The sequence below is a fragment of the Carcharodon carcharias genome, chromosome 2, assembly GCF_017639515.1.
Source record: "Carcharodon carcharias isolate sCarCar2 chromosome 2, sCarCar2.pri, whole genome shotgun sequence".
Classification (NCBI taxonomy): Eukaryota; Metazoa; Chordata; class Chondrichthyes; order Lamniformes; family Lamnidae; genus Carcharodon; species Carcharodon carcharias.
This window is the reverse complement of record NC_054468.1, coordinates 221741018-221758526: the sequence shown is the minus strand read 5'-3', so window position 1 is coordinate 221758526 and position 17509 is coordinate 221741018. Positions and strand designations below refer to the sequence as shown.

Genomic DNA, 17509 nt, shown 5'->3' with positions numbered 1-17509 from the left:
CATGGCTAGAAGTACTGCTTCTGGCGGTGGGCATGAATGGCCATTTTAACTATATCTGGATTCTTTTAAGCTATTTAATTACAGAAATATAATGTTTGAAAGAAAGGAAAAGGGCAGTCGGAAGCGAGGCATGAAGAGAAAATTTTTAATCTACTCCCTTCATTTCTTGGCTCAATCAGTGAGCTGTGACCATGAAATATTAAATGTCAGGGCTTTTAAAAGAGTTCCCTGGTTCTCCAGCCTTTCGTTTGATAGCATTTCACAGTAACGTTTCTCACAGACATTTCTTCTCTGTTGATTTGAGCCCTTCCCGACTCTCTCCATTTGTCCTTCTCCTGATAGCACTGACTGACAGCCTTCCGAAAGAAAGGACTGCAGGACATCCCAAGGCATTTTATGGTCAATGATGTACTGCAGTGGGTGTTTTTTTTGGAGTTTTGAGACTTCGAAACGTTGACTCTGTTGCTCTCTGCACAGATACCGTCAGACCTGCTGAGTTTTTCCAACATTTTTTTGTATTCGTCCCCAACTTGGAGTTGACATCAACAGGAAGTGAAGAGCCCCCATTAAATCACCAGGAACTCCAATACATAAGACTGAGAACAACTGGCACTCAAATCATAGGATCATACAGCACAGAAGGATCCACCCCACCCATGCCAGCACTTTGAAAGAGCTATCCGATTATTCCCACTCCCCTACTTTTTTCCCATCATTCTGCAAATGTTTATTTTAGTTTTTTTATCCAACTCCCTTTTGAAAGTTGCTATTGAACCTGCTTCCACTGCCCTTTCAGACAGCACCTCCCCATACATAAGAACTAGTTGTCCATTAAAATATCCCCCATATCTTAGAGGCTTTCCCAAGTCTAATGACAGATGAGAGAGACAAAGCCCACGCTTATGTCCATTTCCATGGCTAGTTTTTTCCTGGAACAGGTCACTGGTCTGTCGCCAGAGCCAATAGCTTGAGGGTTGCCACTCCGCACCAGGAAATTCTCCTGCTCTTACCGCCTGCCGTAGGCATATTGAAAGGATTTCCTGCTATGTTATGAATGCACCTTCTTTGGCCATCAAGCCCTGGAGTGGGACTCAAACCTGGAGCTTCTGGCTCAGAGGCAGGGACACCATAAGACCTGCTCCGCTATAACATCAGGGACCAGACTCAGCACTCTTCTTGATGCCCAGTACAGACTTGCTAAAGAGTGTGCAGGGAAAGAGGGGTCCAGAGGTGCCTGTACATTGATCTTTGAAGTCGGCAGGACATATTGAGAGTGTGGTTAGCAAAGCATGTTGGGATCTTGGGCTTTATAAAGAGAGAGATTGTCCGCAATTTTCCAGCCCCTTCTGCCGGCAGGATCCTCTGGTCCCACCGAAATGAATGCTCGCCACATTTTCTGGCCCATCCCTGTCCCAACAGGGCCGGAAAATTCCGCCCATTAAGTAACAAACGAGGAAGGTTATGCTTGTCTGGTTCTGCTCACCACTCTTTAGGAAGGATGTAAGGGTCCTTGAGAGGGAGTGGAAGAGGTTTATCAGAATGGTTCCAGGGATGAGGGATTTTCTACGAGGTTAGGTTGGAGGAGCTGGGATTGGTCTCCTGGATCAAAGGAGATTAAGGGGAGAGCTGACAGAGGTGCACAAGATTTTAACAGGTTTGGATATGATAGACAAGGGAAAACTGTTCCTATTAGCTCATGGTACAACAGCTAGGAGATTTCAGGTTTTGGGCAGGAGATGCCGGGGTGGGGGGGAGATGTGAAGAGGAATTTTTTACGCAGTGAGTGGTAATGACTTGGAACTCGCTGCCCACCAGGCTGGTGGAAGTGAAGATGATCAATGATTTCAAAAGGAAATAGGATGGGCACTTGAGGGAAATGAACCTGCAGGGAGACAGGATTAGAGCAGGGGAATGGGATTGACTGGACTGCTCCATTGGAGAGCCGGTATGGGCTCGATGGGTCAGGTGGCCTCCTGTTCTATCCTATATGACTCTATATGAAATCCGTCTGAGATCCCTGCACTCCTCCAATTCTGGCCTCTTGCAAATTGCCGATGTTAAATGCTCCATCATTGGTGGGCATGTCCTCAGCTGGCTGGGCTTTAACCCCTGGAATTCCTTCCTAAAGCTCCTAATCTGTCTACCTCCCTCCCTCCTTTAGGACAAACCTTAAAACCAACTTCTTTGACCAAGTCCTGCCTTCATTATTTTTATCTGTTCATGGGATGTGGGCATCACTGGCTATGCCAGCGTATGTTGCCTATTGCTTATTGCCCTTGAGAAGGTGGTGGTGAGCTGTTTTCTTGAACCACTGCTGTCCATGTGGTGTCAGTACACTCACAGTGCTGTTAGGGAAACCTTGATATCTCCTTATGTAACTCGGTGTCAGATGTTGTTTGATAACACTCCTGTGAAGCACCTTGGAACGTTTGACCACATTAAAGGCGCTATATAGATGCAAATTGCTGTTATTGATTAGTGGCAAAATTCTCTCTCCCACTTTTTCTCCCTCTCTCACTGCTTTCTAATCATGTGCAGATGGATACACAAATGAAGTGGTTTGCAGTTAAGGTTTAAGATTTGCTGTAAAATAATGTCAAGGGTAAAAAAATTAGCCCAATCAGGCTGAACGTAATTAGAGTTCCCAACTCTGGAAGTTATACCTGGAGGCTTAATCACATGATCTCCCTTGGCCAATTGGAAAGCCCACAGATGACTCATTTCCTGATTGGATAATTCTTGACTGTCAGTCACAAACCTCTCTCTCTCAACTCTCCAATATTTTTGTACCTTATGAACAGAACTGATCAAAGAAAATGAAACAAATGTTTTTCCTACTGCCCTCATGATTTTTCTCCTTGGATGTTGTTCACAGACATTCCCCTAGAATTTAATATCCTGAAGATTCTACATGGGTTGACAACCCTCACTATGATGTGGTAAATTTGGAAGGTTGCTGGGAGATTGAATGCAGCGACAGATCCTGAAGAATGAATGTGGTGTAATTTTTTTTTATTCATTCATGGGATGTGGGCTTTGCTGTCAAAGCCCAGCATTTATTGCCCATCCCTAATTGCCCTTGAGAAGGTGGTGGTGAGATGCTTTCTTGAACGGCTGCAGTCCCTGTGGTGTAGGAACGCCCACCGTGCTGTTGAATAAGTTGTATTGGAAAAGTAAAGCCTACTCCTCCTTCAAAACTTACAGAGGTGTTCTGCTTCCTGGTTTCCCACCCCAATAGGTGAAGGTCATGCTGCGAATCTGCTCAGCCTCGGTTGGGGACACGTCTGAATCCAGCTGCTTCTTCAAAGTCGACCCTCGCAAAAAGCAGATCACGCTGTACGACCCACCGGTGAACGGACTCCAGAATTCCTCGCAGAAGAGAGGGGGCCTGGTGCCACCAAAGATGTTTGCTTTTGATGCTGTCTTCCCGCAGGACTCTTCGCAGGTCAGTGGCAGTGTAACCGAGTTGCTGTCATGCGTCTTGTAGCTTGGATCCACAGTGCTTTAACCTAACCAGGATACCTAAGTGGATCGCTGATGCAGGAATTGTACATTAAATTTGTGTTACTAATCATAAAGCTGGCTTAGACGCCTTCAAGGGGGATCTAGTAAAGTACAAGAGGAAGACAGAAATGTTGATGGGATTAGATGAAGTAGAATGGGAGGAGACTCATGTGAAGCATAAACGCCAGCATAGACCTATGGTGCCAAATGGCTTGTATTTGTGCTGTACGCTCTACATAACTCCTCTGCTTATTCACAACAGGCTGAAGTATGTGCAGGAACAGTCGCGGAAGTCATCCAGTCCGTGGTGAATGGCGCAGATGGCTGCGTGTTCTGTTTCGGGCACACCAAGCTAGGTGAGTACGAGCTTTCGATACAGTCGGTTGACAGACCTTCCAGCAACCTGGGGAGGTTTAAGCTTATCAGTGGGGTTGTCAACCCTCCAGGATTGAAGGTCAATCTCCTGGACACTGCTATGTGCAACCCTGGAGAAAAATAATCGGGACAATAAAAAAGATTGTTTTTTTTTGTCATTTTCTTTGAACGTTCCCCTTTACCAGGTAGAAAAACGTTTTATAGAGGGGGTAAAAATGGCTGCTCGGCTGACAGTCAAGCATCATCCAATGAGGTGGCGAGTCTTTTTGCTTTCCAGTTGGCGTAGGAAGAAAAGGTGCCACAAGGATGGATGTGTTGGCTGACTAATGGCTGGAGCAAGTCATGTGATGAAACCTCCAGGAACATATTTAATCACAGTTAGTAACCCTGCCTGGCAGCAACATTACTCCCACTGAGATGAAAACCGAAACTACCCCACCCACCCCAGCTGAGAACATGAATTTGAAGGATTAAAACCAGGGTTGGGATTTTCCAGCCCTGTGTCCCCCCTCCCCCCGCTGGGATCTAAGAGTCCCACCGAAAGTCAGTGGATTTTTAGCTGGGAAATCCCGGCCCAGATTCCTGACATTTCAAAGCAATCCATTTTCGTCTTAGGCTTAGATGAGGGGAGTGAATGTACTATCGCCAGGTTTGCAGATGACACAAAAATAGGTGGGAAGGCAAGAAGTGAGGATGACACAAAGAGTCTACAGAGGGATATAGACAGGTTAAGGGAGAGGGCAGAAACGTGGAAGATGGAATATAATGTGGGGAAATGTGAGGTTATACACTTTGGCAGGAATAGAGGAACTGAATATTGTTTAAATGGAGAAAGACTGCAGAAAGCTGTGGCACAGAGGGATTTGGAGCGTCTTCATGCATGAATCACAAAAAGCTAACGTACAATTTCAACAGGTAATAGGGAAGGCAAATGAAATGTTGGCCTTTATTTCAAAGGAAATGAAGTATAAAAATAGGGAAGTCTTGCTGAAACTGTACAAGGCACTAGGTAGATCACACCTAGAATACTGTGAACAGTTTTGGTCCCTTTGTCTAAGGAAAGATACACTGGCATTGGAGGCAGTCCAAAGAAGGTTCACTAGGTTGATCCCAGGGATGGAGGGATTTTCTTATGAGGAGAGGTTGAGTAGGTTGAGCCTGTACTCATTGGAGTTTAGAAGAATGAGACACGACCTTATTGAAACATACAAGATTCTTAGGAGACTTGACAGGTTAGATGCTGAGAGGTTATTTCCCCTTGTGGGAAAGGCTAGGATCAGAGAGCAGAATCTCAGAGTAAGGGGGGCCCATTTAAAACAGAGAAGAGGAGGAATTTCTTCATTCAGAGGGTAGTGCATCTGTGGAATTCTTTAGCACAAATCACTGTGGTAAATCGTTGGCTAGGCCAGCATTTATTGCCCATCCCTAATTGCCCTTGAGAACTGAATGGCTTGCTAGGTCATTTCCTGTGGACTCTGGCAAGTGGTAACGCCTCTACCAGCTCAGAGTCCATTCACCAACCAATCAGCACTCCCTTCACATAGAGTGTAAATTGTTGTTTTCCCTTTATATTGTTATTCTTGCGAAGAGTGCAAGACAAAAATCTTCAACATGTCTCTTTTTTCAGTAACACTCAAGTTCTGCACTACCAAACAACTGAATTGTGTGAAGCTTGTTCTTGAGCAGCAAACCCATTGTCGAAGGCCAATTCCCCATTTCACATCCTTCCTGTCCTGACAGGGGCCTAAGCATCATTTACTGTGTTTGGAGTTGAGGCTGCCGCCAAGGCCAATTTTTAAAAATTCTGTCATGGGATGCGGGCATTGCTGGCAGGGCCAGTATTTGTTGCTCATCCCTAACTGCTCTTGATGGCTTGCTGGGCCACTTTCAGCAGGCAGTTAAGAGTCAACCGCATTGCTGTGGGTCTGGAGTCACATATAGGTAGGGTGATAGTTTCACAGTCAATTCCAGATTATTAATTAAATTTAAATTCTATCAGTTGCCATGGGTGGGATTTGAACCAATGTCCCAAGAGCATTAGCCTGGGTCTCTGGATGATTAATCAAATGAATTACCACTGCACCACCGTCTTTCCTAAAGGAGACTCAAAATGTAATGATGGAGTGCCGCTAGTCATGGATTGTGTGCACTTAGGCCTGGTGGCCTCCAAGTGCTTGAACCTCTGTCGGCCAGAAGCACAGCACAAAAGTCAATCATTTGAAATAAACGCAAAGGGAAATCTGAAATAAAAACAGAAAGTCCTGGAAAAACTCAACAGGTCTGGCAGCATCTGTGGAGAGAGAAACAGAGTCAATAAGAGTCATTTGAAAGGCAAGTTTGTGTCAGGGCTGAGGTACCGCTTCCCCATATAAGTCTTTCACCTTTAAGACGCTGCGTCAGGGTGTGGTCGGTACAGACTCCAAATCTGATTTAGAAACTGTCATCCTGTTCCATGTTGTAAATTGAACTCAGGGGTGTTTTCATTTGGTGTGATGTGACAGGAAAGTCGTATACCATGATTGGGAAAGACGACTCCATGCAGAATCTTGGGATCATCCCTTGTGCCATCTCATGGCTTTTCAAACTGATTAACGAGAGGAAAGAAAAGACAGGAGCCCGGTTTTCAGTCAGGGTCTCGGCAGTGGAAGTATGGGGGAAGGAGGAAAACCTGAAGGATCTGCTGTCCGAGGTAGCAACAGGCAGCCTGCAGGACGGCCAGTCCCCTGGAGTCTACCTCTGCGAGGACCCAATCTGCGGCATGCAGGTAATATACTCTTATACTTAGCAAAACTGCGAGCTTGATCACTGGAGCTTGTCCCTAAGCTTGTTCAGATACCCCAAATCTCTATTATTGTCTTTTTTTTCAACAAAAACATTTTTTTCTTCTGAAAATGGGGACTTGAGTGGCCTCCAAGTGCCTGTCCTTCATGCGGGGGCCTTGACAGGAAATGTTGTCAAGGTGTCTTGGATGATTATTGCAGCTGAGGTCTCAAGGCATGTCCACATGGACACTAGATACAAAGCAAGAGTAAGACTGATCTCCTCCGCCCCCTAGCACCCAGGCTGGCTGGGAACACTTAGGATTTATTGTCACTTCCTTATTGTCACCCTGGCTAATTCCTCACACATTGAGCATGGACCAGAGCACATCTTTCCTGGCCCGCATGACCCAATTCCTCATTGGACGGTGCATTAAGCAATGGAGGGCATGACATAAAATTTACGGTACAGAAACTGGCCATTCAACCCAGCAAATTGATGCAGGTGTTTATGTTCCGCAAAGCCTCCTCCCATGCTTCTTCACACCCCCATCAGCAAATCATTCTATTTCTTTCCCCCCTTGTGTGCTTATCTAGATTCCCCTTGGATGCACCTATGCTATTCACCTCAGCTACTCCCTGGATTTTCATGTTAGAGTTGGGAATCGCGAGTCGGGCCATTCCCCAACGCTGCGTTCCCGCCTCCGTTATAAACCTGCATGCAGATTTTTTTTTTACCGCTTGGGTCAGGCTGGAGTCGAAGCTGTCACTCCCAAAAGCCAACATGGGAATAGACGCGGGGGGTGCTAAGACCGACCACTTAGAAGGCCCACTTCTGCTTACTGGGACATCAGCCCGGTTCAATTCATGATTGTAATGATCCCTAGCTCTCACTTCCTCCCACTCACCCTCTCATGACCTCTCCATACCCCCCAAACATCCTCCACGATTCGTTCATAACCCCCATGCATATTCTATACCCCCTTATATCTCCTGTGCTCCTTCCATAACCCCTGTGCATCTTCATAACCCCCATGTAGCCTTTTATTAACCCTGGGAAGTCTTTGAAATGCTCATGAAACTGTCAAACTCCACTTGGAAAAATTATGCTCCTCTTAAGTGCTCATACATCTGTCAAATAAACAAGCAGCCATTCAAAAACCTCTTCAAAGAAATAAAGTTCTAATAAATGGTTGTAAAACTGTCAGTCAAACAAAGCTCACTGTTCCCTTCACAGCTGTGCCAGCAACCCCTGTTAAGCTGATCCATCTGTAGGTTTTGGAACTCAGTCAAGTATTCATAATTAGATTCCATTGGTCAGCTGTGTCAGCAAATGGTCCAGAGCTGAATGCAATAGAGCCATTGAAGTTGGCTGAACAGATAACTAGCCACCTGTTCAGTTTTTTTTCCAAAGGCTCAACAGATACCTAGACTTCAAATCAATGTAAAAATCAAAGAGTCCAGATAACACATTAACATTTGATTCTCAATACTGTTGAATGCAGAAGAGCACTTTATTCACTGGAGAAAGTGCTCTAATGCATCTGAAAACATATACAATGTTGGTCAATTTAAAGGTCACTTGCCTTTAAAGGAAAAAGCCCAATGATCAATCACTGCATTAAAAACATATTTACTTTATCATACAGCATCTAATGATGACATTGAAGTTGGCAACACCTTTTAAATATACCTGTCAAAAAGCCCCCCACTCCACTAAAGGCTTCCCCCAAGGTTCATGAACTGACTGACCCGATGCAGGCTTCAGGAACTCATCCAACTCACTGAAGATCTCCAACTCAGGGAAAGTCAAAATTGAGGCAGGCACTTAAAAGGCTGAACCCTACTTCACTTTGAGTGCATGCAGGTCACGTCTGGCCACCTTCCCTGGGCTGATCAAAATAGTGACAAGCGGGAATGCCCAGGAGTATCACGATTTTAAAATTCTCATCCTTGATTCCACATCCCTCCATGGCCTCACTCCACCTAACCTCTTCCAGCCCTACAACCCTCTGCGATCTCAGCACACCTCCAGTTCTGCCCTCTTGAGCATCCCCGATTTTAATCTGTCCACCAATGGTCCCCATGTCTTCAGCTGCCTGGGCACTTAGCACTGTAATTTGCTCCCTAAACCTCAATTCCTCCTTTAAGATGTTTCTTAAAACCTACCTTTTTAACCAAGCGTTTAGTCACCTGCCCTATGACCTTGTAATCATTGGGTGTCACATTTTGTTTAGCAGTTGCTCCTGTGATCTGTTTATTTTGACAGATGTATGAACTCATAAGAGGAGCATAATTTTTCCAAGTGGAGTTTGAATGGATGATTGTTTATTTTGACAGTTTCATGAGCATTTCAAAGACTTCCCAGGGTTAATAAAAGGCTTGCAGAGGCTACATGGGGGTTATGAAGATGCATGGGGGTTATGGCGGGAGCGCAGGAGATATGAGGGGGTATGGAACATGCATGGGGGTTATGAACGAGTTACAAGGTCACCTGCTCTACGACCTTGTAATGGTTGGGTGTCACATTTTGTTTAGCAGTTGCTCCTGTGAACAGGGTCACCAGCTGTGCCAGATTCCACGGGATTATCCCGTAATTGCACCAGCTGAGCTGTGTCCCCGTGTCCTGGGTTGTTTTGAGGCCAGCACGTGGTTTGTCCCACATTTGCAATGTTCCAGCTTTAGGCAGTTTTACCAGTTCGTAAGCGTCCCTTCAATCATACAGCGGGAGTTGGTCAGCCTGCCTGCAAAGCGCGTTGGGATGATGTAAACTGTTAAAGATGCTCTATAAATGCAACTTGTTGTTGTTGCCACCAGTAGTTTAATCTGTCTTTCTGTCCTGCCACTGTGTGTGTGTGCGTTTGTGTTTGTTTGTGCATGTGTTTGTATGTGTGTGTGTTTGTGTGTGTTTATGTGTGTGTGTTTGTGTGTGTTTATGTGTGTGTGTGTTTGTGTGTTTATGTGTGTGTGTGTTTGTGTGTTTATGTGTGTGTGTGTTTGTGTGTGTGTATGTGTGTTTGTGTGTGTGTATGTGTGTGTGTGTTTGTGTGTGTGTGTGTTTGTGCGTGTGTTTGTGTGTGCGCGTGTGTTTGTGTGTGTGTGTGTGTTTGTGTGTGTGTGTTTGTGTGTGTGTTTGTGTGTGTGTGTGTTTGTGTGTGTGTTTGTGTGTGTGTGTTTGTGTGTGTGTTTGTGTGTGTGTTTGTGTGTGCGCGTGTGTTTGTGTGTGCGCGTGTGTTTGTGTGTGTGCGTGTGTTTGTGTGTGTGTGTGCGTGTGTTTGTGTGTGTGTGTGTGCGTTTGTGTTTGTGTGTATGTGTGTGTTGGTGTGTGCGCATGTGTTTGTGTGTGTGCGCGTGTTTGTGCGTGTGTGTGTGCGTGTTTGTGTGTGTGTGCGTGTTTGTGTTTGTGTGTGTGTGTGTGTGTTTGTGTTTGTGTGTGTGTTTGTGCGTGCGCATGTGTTTGTGTGTGTGCGTGTGTTTGTGTGTGTGTGTGTGCGTGTTTGTGTGTGTGCGTGTTTGTGTGTTTATGTGTGTGTGTGTGTGTTTGTGTGTGTGTGTGTGTGTTTGTGTGTGTGTGTGCGCGTGTTTGTGTGTGCGCGTGTGTTTGTGTGTGTGTGTGTTTGTGTGTGTGTGTGTTTGCGTGTGTGTTTGTGTGTGTGTGTTTGTGTGTGTTTGTGTGTGCGCGTGTGTTTGTGTGTGCGCGTGTGTTTGTGTGTGTGCGTGTGTTTGTGTGTGTGTGTGTTTGTGTGTGTGTGTTTGTGTGTGTGTTTATGTGTGTGGGTGCGTTTGTGTTTGTGTGTGTGTGTGTGTTGGTGTGTGCGCATGTGTTTGTGTGTGTGCGCGTGTTTGTGCGTGTGTGTGTGTGCGTGTTTGTGTGTGTGTGCGTGTTTGTGTTTGTGTGTGTGTGTGTTTGTGTTTGTGTGTGTGTTTGTGCGTGCGCATGTGTTTGTGTGTGTGCGTGTGTTTGTGTGTGTGTGTGTGCGTGTTTGTGTGTGTGCGTGTTTGTGTGTTTATGTGTGTGTGTGTGTTTGTGTGTGTGTGTGTGTTTGTGTGTGTGTGTGCGCGTGTGTTTGTGTGTGCGCGTGTGTTTGTGTGTGTGTGTGTTTGTGTGTGTGTGTGTTTGTGTGTGTGTGTGTTTGTGTGTGTGTTTGTGTGTGTGTTTGTGTGTGCGCGTGTGTTTGTGTGTGCGCGTGTGTTTGTGTGTGTGCGTGTGTTTGTGTGTGTGTGTGTTTGTGTGTGTGTGTTTGTGTGTGTGTTTATGTGTGTGTGTGTGTGTTTGTGTGTGTGTTTGTGTTTGTGTGTGTGTGTGTGTTTGTGTGTGTGTGTTTGTGTGTGTGTTTGTGTGTGTGTGTTTGTGTGTGTGTGTGTTTGTGTGTGTGTTTGTGTGTGCGTGTGTGTTTGTGTGTGTGTGTGTTTGTGTGTGTGTGCGTTTGTGTTTGTGTGTGTGTGTGTTTGTGTGTGCGCATGTGTTTGTGTGTGTGCGCGTGTTTGTGCGTGTGTGTGTGTGCGTGTTTGTGTTTGTGTGTGTGTGTGTTTGTGTTTGTGTGTGTGTTTGTGCATGCGCATGTGTTTGTGTGTGTGCGTGTGTTTGTGTGTGTGTGCGTGTTTGTGTGTGTGTGCGTGTTTGTGTGCGTGTTTGTGTGTGTGTGTGTGTGTGTGTGTGCGTGTGTTTGTGTGTGTGTGTGTGTGTGTGTGTGTGTGTGTCTTTTTTTTTGTCTTGGCAGCTCCAGAACCAGAGTGAGCTCCGTGCGCCTACGGCAGAGAAAGCTGCCTTCTTCTTGGACGCCGCCATTGCCTCACGCCGGAGCAGCAGGCCTGAGTGTGATGAGGAGGATCAGCGGAACTCCCACATGCTATTCACTCTGCACATCTACCAGTACCGCATGGAGAAGAGCGGCAAGGGGGGAAGTAAGCTCGCTTCCTGTTGCGCCGTCTTGTGGGGCTACAGCCCTCGATTAAGTCCGACTGTGGCAATGGTGGTGCACCAAAACGTTGGGCCCCCTGCCCTGCCCCCCCACCACCTCCCACTCCACCCCTGTACACGCTCTCCATCCGGACCCCGACAGCTGGAGACCATGGCCGGGATTTTCAGTTGTCCACGGAGACCGGAACAGGAACGGATGTGCTTTGAAGATAGCGCTGCCGGATGGCATGTCCTGCTGCCTCTGTGACTCTCTCCAATTTTCAAAGTGAGGGAGAGGGAGCTGGGAACCTGCTTGGCTCCAGCTAACAGCCTGTTCAGCTCCTTGGGATATGGGCGTCGCTGGCTAGGCCAGCACATATTGCCCATCCCTAATTGCCCTCGCTGATGAGAAGGTGGTGGTGAGCTGCCTTCTTGAACCGCTGCAGTCCATGTGGTGTAGGTATACCCACAGTGCTGTTAGGGAGGAAGTTCCAGGAACAAGGATGTTGCCGACACGCTTATTGAAACAGATTAAAAACCTGTGGGATCGCACTATGCGATGCCACTGACTAGTTCAATGTGACGTTTTCACCAAGCTCCTCCTGTTTCCGGTTATGATCATTCAGATAGGGGATAGAAGAGTTTACTTCAGTGTACACATTATTAATATTGCCAGCACCACTTCAAGCTTCAGCAGAGTTATGCAGGATGAACCAGTAGAAGATTCTTGCTGGTGATTGTTTGAATCTTGAAAGCAGTATTGCACAAACAGTGCTGGCTAGTTTGAAAAGAACCCTATAAAGGAAAGGATATATACTTTTCTTCGAGATAGGTGGTGTTAATTTACTATGTTTGCCTCTTAGAGACTGCAGGCTGGCAACTGGGTGCTGCAGTCAATAAATGTCTGATCAGCAGTCGAGGGGCTTAAACAGGAGCCATTCTTTCAGCCGGGTTTTAATGGTCATAGAATAACTGACTGATCTGATCTTTTATCTGCTTCTGTCGGCAGTGTCAGGAGGTCGCAGCCGCTTACACCTCATTGACCTGGGCAGCTGTGTAAAAGTGCTGAGCAAAAGTCGTGAGGGGGGCTCTGGACTCTGCCTATCCCTGTCTGCACTGGGAAATGTCATCCTGGCTCTGGTCAATGGCACCAAGCACATTCCCTACAAGTAAGCATTCTTCTCCCGTCATTGACTGTGAGGGCATCTGTGTCACCATGTATCCTTGTACAGGTTTGTGTCTTTGCATGTGTGTCAGTGTGTGTATGTGCCAGTGCATGTGTATGTGTGTGTGTGTGCTTCATGTGTGTCTGTGTACATGCATCAATATATGTGTGTTTATGTGTTCGTGCATATATGCATGTGTCCAAGTGTGCCTATATGTATGCGTGTCTGTGTGTGTGCCTGTGCATTTGTGTCTGCATGCATATCTGTGTGTGTATAGATGTCTGTATATGTGTGTTTGTCTGTGTGTATGTGTGTGTGTGTTTGTGTATTTACATATATCGATGTGTGTGCTTATCCATATTTATGTTTCTCAAGAGAGCTCCAAGTGGAGATACACTAGACACATCTGAGTGAAATAATATTATCTTTTAGAGCTCAGAGTGTGGGATTTGAGTGGAGTGTTTCCTACAGCCTGTAAAGTATAAAGATTGACAATTACAGCATCTTCCCATCAACATAGGCTGCATTTGAAAATAAACACTGTCCACTTGTCTTATTACTGTAGCTGGAAGAAGGAATGCATCAACAACCTTAACAAATGACTCCCTCTAATTATCCTTTGGGTTCCTTTAGAAACAAACACATTGGATGCAGTGACCCAAGTACCAGTAAATGATTCACCCACAAACAATGGTTAATGATGCAGCATGTCAAAGACTTCACTCCAGTTTCGTACCAATTATGATTCCTTGTCTCTCCTTGAGATGGAGATCCAAAAGTCTCCAGGTCAGCCTGGGGCCTTGCACAAAGGCTGCTGCACATCTGGAAAATCAGTTGTTGGCAGCAATTCAGCTACAGAATCCATCACATTGCCGCCTGCCTCATGTCCTTGTGCACCCACCATCATGTGTTTCCTACCGCAGATTACCGGACAGTAGTAATGTGTGAGAGAACGGACCAATTCTCTGGCTCCTCCGGTCCAAGGACACCAAGGTCAATTGTGGCCACCACCCCTCTCCCTCCCACCTGCTTCCCCACTGCCCCAAGGCAAGGTCACAAAACTCGGTACAGAACATACAGTAGAAGTTCATCTGGGCTGTCTTCCAAGCTCAGCCTTGAGAAAAGCCCAAAATTAGGCCTTGGGCCTCTAGCCAATCTGCATTAAGCACCATGTGTCGAAAGTACCACCCAGGGTGGGTGTGGAGCAGGCAACTGGGGAGACCAATTGTGAAGACCTTAGAGTCTGGGTGGCAAGGGGAGAGAGGTGGGGAAAGCCCTCCTGCTCCTTGTAACTACTGGAATTTACAAGAGTAAGAGGTGACTTGATTGAAACCTTTTAAGATCCTGAGGGATCTTGACATGGCGAGTCTTTGGAACTTTCTTCTTCAGAAGACAGCAGAAGCAGAGCCTTTGAATATTTTTAAAGCAGAGGTAGATAGATTCTTGATAAACAAGAGGGTGAAAGGTTATCGGGGGTAGGCGGGAGGTTACAATCAGATCAGCCAGGACCTTATTGAATGACAGAGCAGGCTCGAGGGGCCGAGCAGCCTACTCCTGCTCCTAATTTATATGTTGGTATGTATGTATGTCCTTCTGGCTCGGAAGAAAGGTTTAAACTTACCTCAAAACGAATGTTTTGCTGGCAGGCCCAGAGAAGCAGAGCAGGCCCAAGAATTGGTCAACTCAGTGGCAACTAACTTTACACTGGGCCCCTTCAGCAGGTCTCACAGTCTCAGGAGAAGGGATCATTTAGGACTGAGATGAGGAGAATTTTCTTCATTCATAGGGTTATGAACCTGGAATTGAGGGTTTGGATGCCCTGTTGTTGTGATAGACAGATTCTTGGTCTCTTAGCGAATCAAGGAATATGGGGAGTGGTCAAAGAAAGTGGATTTGAGGCAGAAAATCAGCCATGATCGAAGGGCCGAATGGCCAATCTGCTCCTGCTTCTTTTGTTCGGCCCCTAGTTAACATTAAGAAGGCCAGGCACCTATATTTGGCAGCCACCAGAATGCCCGTTTATTTGAAACAGTCAATGTGGTCAGCCATGGCTCACTTGGTAGCAATCCCGTCACTGAGTCACGAGGTTCCCGGTTCAAGTCCCACTCCAGGGCTTCAGCACAAAAGTCCAGGCTGGCCCTACTTTGCAGGACCGGGGGAAACACTGCCCTGCCCTGTCCTGGGTGCCGTTTTCTGGATGAGACATCAAACCTGATCCCCATCATGCTACTTGTGTGGATGGTACGACTTTGAAGAAACACAAGGGAGCTGGTGTCCTGGCCAATATTTACCCCCCACCTCCCTGCAACCAGCATTGCCTGGGTGGCCTGTAAAGCAAATTTCCGTTTGTACAACAGATAGAGCTATAGATGGGGACGATGAGTAGGTGGAAAATTTAGCCCCTGTTTGATCTAGCCAAGAGCTTCCAGTCAAGATTTGTCAAAATTTCACTTTGGCTTTAAAGAAATTCATCTGGCCTCAACCACTCAATTCAATTGATGGAAATGAAGAGGAAATTTGAAGGCTCAATCTCCTTTGCTTGGTAATTAATATTCAGCTAAACAAACCGGCTCAAATTCGAAGATTCCATTCACAGTGTCCGGTACAAATTTAGGTTCAGCAAACCCAACCTGACAGATTGGGGCGTCCCACATTGTGGGCCATAAAGTCAGTTGTCCTCATAGTTCACACATCAGAATAGAATCCCCCTGCACTGATTACCCTCAGCTCCATGGTTACACACTGTTCCTGTCCCCATGCTTTGTACAAGGTTGATTAATATACTCCAGTTTCTATAGTCTACATTCCCATGGGGCACATAATTAGGTTTATATGTCCCAGTGTCCATTTAAAGTCAAAAGCACTTGGCACTTTATCCATCATTTGTCCATATTCCAATCAGTGCCCAGGACTGGTGCTTTCTCCCTTAGCTGGCTCCACTACAGCCTTCCATATCTGATTGGGTAAGGCTGGAACCCCAAAATTACCCTCATTTAATCTTTTTTTTGTAAAAGGGTAAAATTTGTATCGTTCCTCCGCCCGGGTTTATTCAGGCTCTGCCTGAAGAAGGAGATAGCTTTAAGCTTAAACAAAACACCAACCCCCTCCGCCCATAGGTATGCGTGTAACAAATCTAGACAGTCTAGAATCTTCTACAAGTGGCTCACATTTGCAAAAACACAAGGCAGGGAATATTCCTGGCAACCTGCCGCTAGAATTTTAAAAGCACTCCTATTAATTAATATTACAACCTGAATAACCTGGTCTTATAAACATTCTCTCTTGGTATGAAGCTAAATGCTCATTCCTACATGTCGCCTGTCTGTGGACTATGGAATATGGGATCAATGCCGACATTTTCAAACGTTCACGGAGCCCTTGCTAATCTGAGATTCTTTGAGTCATAGAGTCATGACAGCACAGAAGGAAGCTATTCAGCCCATCGAGTCCATGCTGGCCCTGTAGAGCAATCCAATCAGACCCATTCCCCCACTCTATCACCGCAGCCTTGCAAGTCTGTTTCTCTCAAGTGCCCATCGAATTTGTTTTGATATCATTAATCTTCCACACTTCCACTGCCCTCGTGATCAGCGAGTTCCAGGTTATTACCGTGCACTGCGTAAAAAAGTTCTTTCTCACATCTCCCCAGCAACTCGTCCCCACCAAACCATAAAATCCGTGTCCCTTCATCCTTGTACCATTTGCTAATGGGAACAGCTTATCTGTGTCTACCTTTCCAAACCTGTCATAATCTTCTACACCTCTATCGGATCACCCCGCAACCTCCTTTGACCCAAGGAGAACAACCTCAGCTTCTCCAACCCAACCCCGTAGCTAAAACCCCCCATCCCTGGTAACTCTCCGCTGCACCCTCTCATGGACCCTCTGACATCCTTCTGACAGTGCGGTGATCAGACTTCCAGACTCCTGAGGGAAAATGCGTGTAAATATTCCCAGATCTGAGAGCAATGTTCCTTGCAGTGACCTCCACCAAACTCTAGCTGACATTCTCCTTTTTTAACAAACTTTAGTTCATACACAGGATGAGTGAAAACTCTTTACACAAAATTTGGAGGTATTGTGCACCAAGTTCCTTCTAATTGACTTACAAAGGCTAGTTCGATGTCAACTGATTAATTGACAAGGCCTCCTCTGTCTTAGAATGACCTTGATAGCAAATGAAATGTGGCGTGAGAAAAAGCTTTTTCACACAGCAAGCGGTTCGGGTCTGGATTGCACTGCCTGGAAGTGTGGTGGAGGCAGGTTCAATCGAGTTATTCAAAAGGGCATTAGATGATTATTTGAATAGAAACAAACTGCAGGGATACAGGGAAAAGGCAGGGCAATGGGACTGGGTCACAATGCTCATTTGGAGAGCCGGTGCAGACACAATGGGCCGAATGGCCTCCTTCAGTGGGAAGCCTCTTAGAACAAGTTGGAGGTGTGATGTAAAAACAGAAAATGCTGGAAATACTCAGCAGGTCTGGCAGCATTTGTGGAGAGAGGAGCAGAGACAATGTTTTAGGTCCATGACTTTTTGTCTGAACTGGGGGAAGTTAGGAAGATATGTTTTGAGCAAGTGAAGGTGGGTAGGGTGAGAAGAAGAGAAAAGAGAAGGTCTGTGTTTGGTAGAGGGCAGGAGAGATTAAATGACAGAAGAGCTCATGGCGCAAGGCCAGAGGGAGTAGTAACCAGACAAGTAAAGAAACAAAAAATGTGCCTAGAAGAGGTGTGAATGGCAGGATCCTGAATAGCTGGTGCCTGGAAGGAAATAAGAGAGCAATGGGAGAAAAAAAAAACAAACG

At 46.1% G+C, this 17509-nt stretch overlaps 1 protein-coding gene across 1 annotated transcript in view; it reads left to right on the top strand.

Annotated features, from left to right (window-relative positions):
* kif26ba (kinesin family member 26Ba) overlaps window positions 1–17509 on the top strand; it is a 316541-nt gene that overhangs the window by 250811 nt on the left and 48221 nt on the right. Inside the window, exons 6-10 of the mRNA XM_041182843.1 lie at window positions 3239–3445; window positions 3767–3860; window positions 6381–6643; window positions 11360–11543; window positions 12548–12707. Coding sequence (XP_041038777.1) covers window positions 3239–3445; window positions 3767–3860; window positions 6381–6643; window positions 11360–11543; window positions 12548–12707 — 908 coding nt within the window. The remainder of the gene's footprint in view (window positions 1–3238; window positions 3446–3766; window positions 3861–6380; window positions 6644–11359; window positions 11544–12547; window positions 12708–17509) is intronic.